At 35.6% G+C, this 11202-nt stretch overlaps 1 protein-coding gene across 3 annotated transcripts in view; it reads right to left on the reverse strand.

Moving 5' to 3' along the window:
• The window catches only part of LOC117327185 (PH-interacting protein-like), a 36130-nt gene extending 24957 nt beyond the window's left edge, over positions 1-11173 (reverse strand). For all 3 annotated transcript variants that reach the window (XR_004532591.1, XR_004532592.1, XM_033884040.1), the window contains exons 1-10: positions 11033-11173; positions 10891-10949; positions 10784-10813; positions 10540-10599; positions 9817-9967; positions 9279-9374; positions 2659-2819; positions 1598-1819; positions 705-805; positions 46-217 (exon numbers count right to left, since the gene is read on the reverse strand). Coding sequence is in view for 1 of the 3 variants with exons in the window: in XM_033884040.1 (XP_033739931.1) it covers positions 46-217; positions 705-805; positions 1598-1819; positions 2659-2819; positions 9279-9374; positions 9817-9967; positions 10540-10599; positions 10784-10813; positions 10891-10949; positions 11033-11081 (1101 nt within the window). In the remaining 2 variants the exon portion in view is untranslated. The remainder of the gene's footprint in view (positions 1-45; positions 218-704; positions 806-1597; positions 1820-2658; positions 2820-9278; positions 9375-9816; positions 9968-10539; positions 10600-10783; positions 10814-10890; positions 10950-11032) is intronic.
• Positions 11174-11202: the final 29 nt, after the last annotated feature.

The following is an 11202-nucleotide window of genomic DNA, read 5'->3' on the forward strand; positions in this document are numbered from 1 at the left end:
AAATCCAACAAATCCTGTTTTTGGACATGGCCATGGGATACTCACTGTATGAGCTTCCAATTCACAAATCTTTTCTGGTGTTGTGACATGCAGGAAATACACTCTGATCACATGGTCAGCACTTCCTGTGGCCAGAAACACACCCCCTGGACTGAAGGACGAACACAACATCTGGGCTCCAGCTCGTGATCTCTCTATAAACTTGGCTGGTTTTGGACTGAAACAGCATTGTAACGAGAAGATTAGTCTCATATCTGCCAGTCTTCAACTTATATTTGATTTGAGTAAGTCGTAAACACTTTTGAGATATGAATAGTTAGTAAACAGCTGAACGATGACATCGATTAGATGTTTATATATATTCAAGTGTTAACAAGACTGACATGATGCAGAAGAACATGGAAAATCACACAAGTTTAGTTTCAATTTCTGACTGACCTCATATTCTAACCGTTTCTCAAATACATCACCTTGTGGTATTACAAATATTGGTCTAATTGAAATAGGGTTTTTAAAGAATATAAAACTAATATTTGGTGTGAAACGTGCATTGATTTTAGCATGTGCGGGTTACCCAAGGAGATACAAATATGTAACATGATTTTTGTCAAATAAGCATGAAACACTGAATTGATAATCTCCACCACTAGTTATTTGTGAGAGATAACAATCATCTTCCAATTTACACCTATATATTGACTTACTTGAATTTGTTTGTGGTAACATTCCAGGTCCAAAAACAAACACAGCCATCTCCACCTGTGGAGGACAGTATACGATACTCTCCCCTGGCCTGAGGACAGAACTACAAACAAAAACATGACAATATACCTGTCAGCATAAAATGTGTAAAAGAACATAATGAATCCAAATAAGTTTGAAGTCTTCATTATTGAAATATTTGACAAGTTAATAAACACTAGAATGGTATAGATTCTGATGATGATGATGACAATTTTGAAATCAGTTAAAATGAAACTGTTAAAACATCTTTTTTCCAATTTTCAGATTTTCCCCACTTTTAGGGCAGTGCCCCCATTCCCAAAGTAGCTGTCAAAATCCCCGCTAAACACTTCTTCATTAATGACAAATCAAATGCTTGTTAGATTGTATTCATTGTCAATATAAATGCAATTTGGGTGACAGATAAATAGAATGGTGCCCTTTAATAACGCAGGTATCCTCAATCATTATCCTCAGTGCGTTTGATTCATTTGTTGTGCTTAGCGAAGCATTTTCATGATGTTTATCAAATGTAACAATCACATCATGTGATCTTGACTGCATCTATACGCTTATAGATGCAGCCTAGATTATCAATGAGATCATGGGAGACTATGGTGCCAAAGGTAAATATTCAGTATCATCAGACATGGTGCCAAAGGTAAATATTCAGTATCATCAGACATGGTGCCAAAGGTAAATATTCAGTATCATCAGACATGGTGCCAAAGGTAAATATTCAGTATCATCAGACATGGTGCCAAAGGTAAATATTCAGTATCATCAGACATGGTGCCAAAGGTAAATATTCAGTATTATCAGACATGGTGCCAAAGGTAAATATTCAGTATTATCAGACAATGTGGGTCATTACCTGTAGTGAGGTAATCATTCCTGTATGGGCCTGTAATACAGCTACTGGAGCTTTGGTCCTTAAGCACCACACCCGAATGATCTTATCACAGCTACCAGAGGCTAGTAATGTGTTTTCAAAATTCACAGCAATGTCTGTGATTTCAGAATTGTGTCCCCTGAGTGTATCAATCAGTCGCCCACTTGCAGCAAACCAAATCTTGATAAGGGCATCATCAGCTCCCTGAAACAAAGAAAATATGAACAATGCTAATGAACAAATAACTTTGTAAAGATAAGCTAAAATACAACCTGAAATTTTTGTACAGATCCTTTTGTTAACAGTTTCTGCTGCATTCAGAGTCTTCAGTAATGATAAGATCTTTTCAAACAATCGATACATAATAATGAAAACAACTGATTTTTTTTTTTCATATAGATTACAGCTGAAAATAAAGTTTCCCAAGATAAAAAGTCATCTTCCCAAAATGAGGAGAAAAATATGTATATCTTCCCACTTTTAAATAAAATATTACAAAATTTTCAATCAAGCTGGCACTCTAAGCAAAAGCTGTTGTATATTTCAAGAAGACATAACATTAAACAAGCAAACTGGGTATTGCTAAAGGAATACATGTACCCTACTGGTCCCCGCTAAATATAGCAAGTGACTTTGACATTGACCCTAAATCCTCGGAACTCAAACTTGAACTGTAGCTACTCATGCTTAAGTTACACACCAACTTTCATTAACATACCTTGAAGCATGACAGAAAAAAATGCACAAAAATGAGTGGACAGACTGACAGACAGGGAGGAAAATGTAATGTAATTGTATCTATTCTGAAACAGACTATAGCTTACTGTATACTTATGTGTGTACACTTATTTGTATGACGTCCATCACATGGTCACGAGAATGTTTTGAAAACAGTTATGGCGGGACACAGTCATGTGTGTGTGTTGTTATTTACTAAGGTAAATAACTAATATAACACAAACCTTTAGTTCCCAGGTCTCACCGATAGGGGATTAATCAAGCTAGTACAATATTCTAAATCTGAAACAATCTGTAATACTTACGGTGAAGATATACTGGCCTGTTCTATCGAAGGCCACACAGTACACAGCTGACAGATGCCCCAGCTTCCTGGCATGCATGCTCACTTTAGTGAAGATGAAGATGGGACAGATGAGGTCCATCCGACTCTGTCCCGTTATCTCTCGGGCCTTCGTCACATGACCTGTTACCACACAGAACAGAAGTTTAACTGGAGAAAGATTTATTTTGCTATGTTCTGTAAATATGGTGACTCAAATGGATAATGACAATATCATGTCATTAATCTTTTTAAGCAATTAATTAAAACGGAACGAGACTTTTGTGATGACAAATTTGTTTGCAAAGTTCACGTCATGTCAAAAATTATATAACAGTATATAAGAACATCATGCTAATGTAACATTAGACCTACCATGTATAGGAAAAACATTCCTGATGAAAAAATCAAAGTACTGAAAGTACTGTAGGAGGCGTTAGTCAGATGTAAAAGGAGATATTTGAAATAAAGCAAGAATACAAATTAAACTGATATCAACATGACTAAACATTTCCACTTAAATGTGTCAAACCAACCGGACATAATGGTTTTCACAGTCCTGATGAATGTAATGGTTTAGACTGTTCCGATGTACATAATGGTTTTAACCATCTTAAAAGTTGCAAACCTACTTCTAAAAGAAGTTAAACATTTCTTATTTCAATCAAACCTTTACTTAAAAAGTCAAACATTTTAAATTTTTTCAAATCAACGTCTACTTAGGTACATGTCATTAACATTCATACTTTAAACCATCTTTTATACTTAAGTAGTTCATAATTTGCATTTATGTGTTTAAAACAAACTTATATTTTATAGGCCTGGGTATTAGAAATGACGAAACAATAAGATATGCATTTCGATAAGTTATAGCAATACACGATATGTATTGAAAATACAGGGAGTGTCTGCTACTTTTTTGTTGAAAGTGTACAATGTCTTTCAATATCTTGTAAACAAAATTGTTTATTCCTTTCTATTTTGATCTTAGAATAATACCAAAATTAGATTGACAGCTTTTAAAAGTTATTACACTTTTTTTTAACAAAGACCTCATTTTTAAGGACAATTATTTCAAAATTACATATCAATTCCATCTATTTTAATAGATCCAATGTCAATATTAACAATAAACTGTGATTTGTTGCTTTTAAATTTACCACCAAGATGTAGATAATAGCCTAGTAGCTATAGGTACTGTATATAAATATACAGCGTTTTACATGCAAAATATTGAAGAAAACTTTCATATTTGATATCAATTCAATATGATTGTATAAGTCCCTTGGGGTGGGGAAAGAACCCTGGGCCTATTTTTACATCAGGATTGTGTAAAAATGTCAATTTAGCGAAATTGACCTATTTTGGTCCCATCCTTCAGCCCCCGGGAGGTTAACCCCAACATTCGTACAATTTTGAATACCCACCCCATAACCATGCTACCATACAAATGTAGGTTTTATACCAAATTGTGCAATTAATCCATGAAATGAAATTGACTTTGGGTACAACCCCATAGGGATTGCTACCACACCAATGTGAGTTATATCCATAACTTAGTTTCAGAGAAACCAATTGACCCCTTTTGACCCTGCCCCCCGGGGGTCAACTCCACCATTTTTACAATTTTGAATCCCTACCCAAAAGGATGCTACCAGTCAAGTATGAGCTATATCGATTGCTTAGTTTCAGAGAAGAAGAAGTTATTTATGTCAATTGAGCCAAATTGACCCCTTTTGAGCCAACAATTGAATTGCAGTTTAAGGATAATTTTTGATTTTGGCAAGAAAACATTCTTTAAAGGGCATGTCTGCATCATTTTTAATAATTTGCCCTTGAAACTTCGCACACACCTTCATAAGAGCCGGTTCTTTAAAATGTGAATGAAGGTCAAGGTCAGAGAGATAAACTCAATATTTGTAGCCAGTTACACATGTTACATGTATCTGTTTGCTAAATATCCAGCCTTCATGTGTATGTGCAGTTTTGGGTCATTTTTTCATTTTGGTAGGAATTTCTTTTTAAAAGTGCCATATCTGCGTCATTTTGATTATTTGACCTCGATACATTGCACACACCTTTAAAAGGGCTGATTCTTTAAAATGTGACCCAAATTAATAATTTTGAAAGAACTTCTCTTCATCATTTGACCCCCGTGACCTTAAATGAAGGTCAAGGTCAAATATAAGTATAACATTTGTAGCCAGCCATACGTTATCGATGCGCCAAACATCAAGCCTTCATGTGTATATTATAGATAAAAGAGCAGAAACCTTTATTCTGCAATTTTGGATTATTTTTTAATTTTGGCTGGAGAAAATAGCTTTATGATTCTTTTCCAAGTGCCATATCTTTCTGCCATATTTTTATCTGATGACAATAAAATATGCACCTTCTGTTTCAGTGGACTATGTTCTTTCATATGAAATGAAAAAAATAATCAATATAAGATTTTTATTTTTGACATTTGAACCCATAACAAGTCGTTGGCCTTGACATTCTCTGACAATATATCATTGAGAAAAGTTTGCCCTAACCACGTGCTAACCAATTTCCAATGAAAATGAAACAAATTATGCTAAAATATGTGTGATGAGTTTCCTATATAAACTATAGTAAAATGTCCTCTCCCCAGGGAGAATGTGACACATAGGGGGCCATGAAATTAACAATTTTGATAAAATAGCTTAAGAACCTTTTGTACACCATTCTGCGATATCTTGGTCTTAAGAAGAAGACCGACGCATGACGACAGATCAAATTATAATGGTGTATATTATGAGCTGAATGTCGAAGGATTGTAAACTCTGTACAAATTGTATTATATTATCAGGTAGTCAGCCTTAATGTATGTTTCATATCTACCATATTAGAAGTTTGATGTTTTGTACGATATATATATACTGAAACGAAAAAGAAACGCAACTTCAAATTGTAGGTTTAATAAAATAATACTTGTGAGCATTATGTTTAAATTTCATATGTAATAGTTAATATTGAATATTGATGTAACATCCTTTAAATGTTTAGAGATTTTTAAGAACAGGTCACTTTGCTAGAAGGTCATGATTGGTAGTACCCTACGTGAATCCAAGTTGAAATGGCAGCAGTTTTGAAACCGTGCCCTAATATCGTGTGTGTCCTCCTCGAACAGTTATCACATCTCTAATTCTTTGTTGCATTGAGTTCATCAGGGCATTGACTTTCCGTATTGGAATGTTATTCCATTCTTGGACGAGTGCATTTGCTAACTGAGGGAGGGTATTTGGGGGGTTACGGCGATTTCGAATTCTTCTGTCTAATTCATCCCACAAATGCTCGATTGGGGACAGGTCGGGGCTATATGGAGGCCAATCTATAGGAACAATGTTCTGTGTCGCAAGAAAGTCTCTACAGACTCTTGCAACGTGTGGTCTCGCGTTATCTTGCTGAAAGGTTAGATGATGCTGCCTAACAAACGGCACAACATGGGGCCTAAGGATCTCATCCCGATAGCGTACGGCCGTTAAATTCCCATTGACTATCACCAAAGGCGTCTTCAAACCATGGGAGATTCCCGCCCAAACCATAACTGATCCACCCCCAAATCGGTCGTGTTCCAAAACACAGGCGTCAGCAAAACGTTCGCCTCGACGCCGGTACACACGTTGACGGCCATCTGCTCGAAATAACGTGAATCGAGATTCATCGGTGAAGAGCATAGACCTCCAACGTCTCATAGGAAAACGTCTGGGCATATGTGCCGTTGCCCATTGCATACGACGTGCTCGACGTTGCGGTGTTAGTGGTAAACCAACGTACTGTCGCCTTGCACGCAAATTAGCCTCACGCAGTCTGTTGATCACTGTTTGGGGATGAATTCGACGGTTATGATTACCAATCGTATTCCTTGCCGTTTCAGCGGCCGTTAATCTCCTGTTACGCAGGTGTGCCAACCTAAGAACCCGGTCTTGACGTCGCGACGTTACGCGTGGACGTCCTGATCTCGGCTGGTCATCGACTCTTCCTGTTGCGTTAAGACGTGAAACTAATCGACTAATAGTCGATTTGTGAACTCTGAATTGTCGAGCGACGTGAAGTTGCGTGTTCCCTGCCAGAAGCATCGCTATAGCACGTCCTCTATCAACCTTTGATAACCGTGGCATAATTGTAAAAGGAATTATTGCTTGCAAAAGTATTGGCGATGATGTGGCTCAATGTTAGTGATGAATTGATACTGGTTTGAATGAAAAAAGAACGCATATGTTTGTACAGGCACGGTTTTTGATGTTTTTACCGCGCCGGAAGTGCATAGGTCTCTAGTCACATTGGGGTGATTTTGAAGATTGGTATGGGTGTTAGGCAGGGTGCATGTTTATTTCCGCGATTTTTATACAGATATGTATATTTAATACAAAATTAATCACAATTTTCCATGTTGCGTTTCTTTTTCGTTTCAGTATATATACTTAATTTTTACACATACATTAAAGGAGTTAGCTACTTTCATAAATTAAGATGTTTTTTCTAGAGTTTACTAGGCCGGATGAAATATGATCATGAGCAATCAGTATGGTCAATATGAGATTTGATAAAATGCCTCTCGTAGTCAACCACTCATGATCACTCAACTTCTTTTTGTAGGAGTCAATATTATATGTAGGAGAATTAAACTCTTGCGATGTCTGTTGCACACAAGTACAAAGAAATACATTATCACTTAAGCCGAAAAAATTCACACTTAAGTAGCAATAACACATAATAGTCAAAAACCCAATATATGTGATCAGTGGTAAGAAACAGTACTTATAAGCATTTTTGGCAATTTATCCTGAAACAGCTATATAGCCTTCCATATTTGACATCCAACAGATTGTTGCTTGTATATATATAGTTTTAAAGGTCAACATTGGAAAAAACCTAAATGGTTATACATGAATTCATAATAAATAGAATTATTGACAAAAAAGTTTCATTTATTTTCACACTTTCTGGAGACCAATAAGGAGATTGATGATCATTTTAAGGGATTTGTTCATGACATGAAAATCAAACATTTTTAATTAAATTTCAAAAGCAAATATAGATTTATTTTGAAAGTTATGAGGAATATTGATATTTGAGAAAGTCTTATATTATATGGATTTGATATATCGATTGCCAATAGATATACATGTATTTATCATTTTACATGAAAACAACAAAAAGTTATATTACATGAAAACATTTGAAAAGGTTGAATCGTGAGCTGAATAATATATAAATAAGACAAGCTGGTTCAATAATAATTTAGCATTTTCATATATATTACGAGTGCGAGTAGCTACTGCAGTAAACCTTATCACAAAACCCCCGATTATGTATATTGTCTCTGTCGGGGAAGGTACAGCACAAATGACCACCACGACAGATATGTGCCAGTTTTCTTAGTTTTAAAAAATAAACGATCGAATTCCATCACGCCATCACCGATCACGTTAGGTCTACCGATTCATAGATTTGAAACACAGGAACTTCGATCAGTTATCGCAGTAATCCGAAGGGTTCTGGTGTTGATATCGCTGATTAAAGTCTGCATATAGTATATAGGAAGATCGTCAGAAAATTCGGACTGTAATCGCAGTAGATATTGTGATTTTGTGGTCTGGCCAGGCTTGAACAACTTATCGTAAACAGTTTCGTCCTAAATAAACAAACACTTATTTCAGTGGGTCAACAAACAGATTTAAACTTTGAAAGCAACTTGCCTTTAATTCATGTTGATAGATATTAATTTCTAGCGACAAACATCACACTTTGATGCTTCGTGTGAAGCCCGTGTCCACGTGCCTCCATTTTGACAGAGTCCTCGCTCACGAAAACAGACGGAACACGTGATCGCTAAATATCGGACCAAATCTCATAAAATCTCGTGAACAAACTACCAAGTTGTAAACAAAAGAAATGTTGTTAGCCAAAACCTGGAGGGTATTATGAAAATCGGGAATTTGTTTGCGCTTGGTTGTTATGCCGTCTTTATTCCTAGTAGTTAAACAAGTGTCCTCTGTAAGGTAACGTCAGAATCTCGCAGTTATCTCCCTTCAAACAGTATTTTCGATATAGATTTGCAAAAATCGATGCAGGTGTAGATATTTACAAGACATTATTCTTATTGTTTATTCAAAATAGTTCCTGAAATGTTCACAACATAATAAGCATAGTTAATACATTTCTGTGCACATCTACTTTGAAAGACGGACTACAATGACGTGCCTCATACTTGGAACTAATAGTATAAGCGAATCATTACCCCTAGTTATAGAAATTACCACCAGAGGTCTCAAATTCCGGGCTTCCGCCGAAGAGAAATTTATACTGAATATACCTTTTTTCATGTAATAGCACTTTATTTGTAGTCTTGATAGTTTTCATAAATGTATATATAGTTCAACTACATCATATATGAACCGAAAGAAACTACAAAATGAACTGTGAAAGGAAATATAACGAAAATGAAAGTGAGAGATTGTGACGTCACAACTCGTAGGTGATTGTAATATGGCAGGCGTAAACGCCTCCATAAAAATCATTGATGTAGTTTTTAAAAACAATACAGTTGAAAGATAAAACATTTGCTGTACATACCAAGGGAGGGAACCACAAGGTTTACAGGTGGCAGTAAAGATCGGTGATGATGGGTAGCTAAATGCCTTTCGGGTCGCCATCGAGGATGGTGCACCGCTGAAAAATCAATTTTCATCATGAAATCTATATATAATGCAAAAATTATGAATGAGCAAAAAAAAAAGTGAAAAATACAAATACACATTTCTATTTATTATTTTTATTAGTAAAAGCCTTTTTAGGAAATGGATGTTAGCTACAAGATGCTATGGACAAAGTCCCAATACAATATAATCTATTTACATATAAAGGATTATGATGTGGCAATCTTAATAAGACTAACAAGTATATTTAAATCTCCTTATGAAAAGCCTTGCTTCTTTCACTATAATAATGAATTATATATATGAACCGACACTACTTGATAAGAATTCAAATTGATTTATTACTTTATTTAGTTTAAACAATATTTATTTATATTCAATACAAGTGTACATATACATTGCAAATTGTATTTAGTACAGCATACTTCAATAAGGATTTAAAATCTATGACTCACATTCTTTGGTCCTCAAGAGGGACTGTTTTCCAGCGCCTAAAAGGGATTGTAACCCTGTTGCAGATGAATTGATTTCTTTGTCCAGGAGGGGGCCCAGACGTTGACATATTTGCAGAAGGTGACTTGAAGATATGTGGCGATTAAGATTGACCTACAAAGTTCATTACAATCTCTAATTATGAAAAATGCTATGCTCAAAATACAATGTCAGTAAACTTACAATTAGATTCTACTTCAATTTTCTGCCATACCATTTTATTTTGACTTGAATCACAGCAAACGCTTTTAAAGTATTTCTATTTAATTCAATGGTTTGTTTTCGCCATTTTCTACACGACCACGTGCTTCTGTTTACAATCAATACATGTGAACCAATCAGCTTGCAGAATTGTTGGGCATTTCCTTTTCTCTATGGCTAAAAATAGCCACATGACCTTTGCTGATTTGCTGCGATTTCATTGGCCTAGCACGACACGTTCCACGATGACATCACGCATATGACCTTGCACATTTGATATGATAATGCTTAGGAAAATTATTCGAATTTGGACGTAAATAGTCACACAACGCTAATTTTTTCGATATAACCTAATTAAACAAATTAATTTATTCGAAACATTGAAGATAACGATGGCATCAACCAAGATGAATAAGCAAGACAAAAGTTTACAAAAAAATCAGCATCCTTCCCACATGTCAAGTTACCACTTTCACATTTCTTACCAAATTTTCATAACTTCTTTCGTGTTGTCTGCCTTCCCAGTCGACTCTTTTTGGTAAAAGCTAAAAAACATATCAAAATGAATATCACCAAAATTCCGTGCACAGGTCAGAAAATGTGACAACAAAGTGAAATTGTTATAAATCAAGCTTTAAAATTTCATAAAATCACTACGTTATGTACGGAAAACACCGTAAAGAGCGCGTAATTCGTAAATAAAATCGACAACATTACGACTCGTCTTACCTGGTGTTCTTTCAGCTCTTGCCTCAATGCCTACAAAAGAAAATGAAATAATCAGTAACTAGAATTAATACCAAGTTCAATGAACCGAAAAAAGGACATATACTTACCTCTGAAGCCCGCTGACATGGTCCTGATGCGAGGAACCGGGAGATTAGGAAATAAAGTTCTGAAAAGAAAACGAAAATCGTGAATTTGAACTCTCCACAAATGGTCGAATTTGAGTGATTTATCAAAGTAACATCATACTACCTGACTGAACAGCGGAAAGAGATACGTCTGAGGAACCCTCGCTAGGCATGTTCCCCTCCCTAGCTCATCCACAGTCCTCAATATCTGACGATAACTAACCAAAGGTTAGGAAATGAGTCGCCATTTTTGTGTTATTTTCGTTCATCGATCGCAACAGTTTCACGCGGAAT

Source organism: Pecten maximus, chromosome 5 (genome assembly GCF_902652985.1).
Source record: "Pecten maximus chromosome 5, xPecMax1.1, whole genome shotgun sequence".
Classification (NCBI taxonomy): domain Eukaryota; kingdom Metazoa; phylum Mollusca; class Bivalvia; order Pectinida; family Pectinidae; genus Pecten; species Pecten maximus.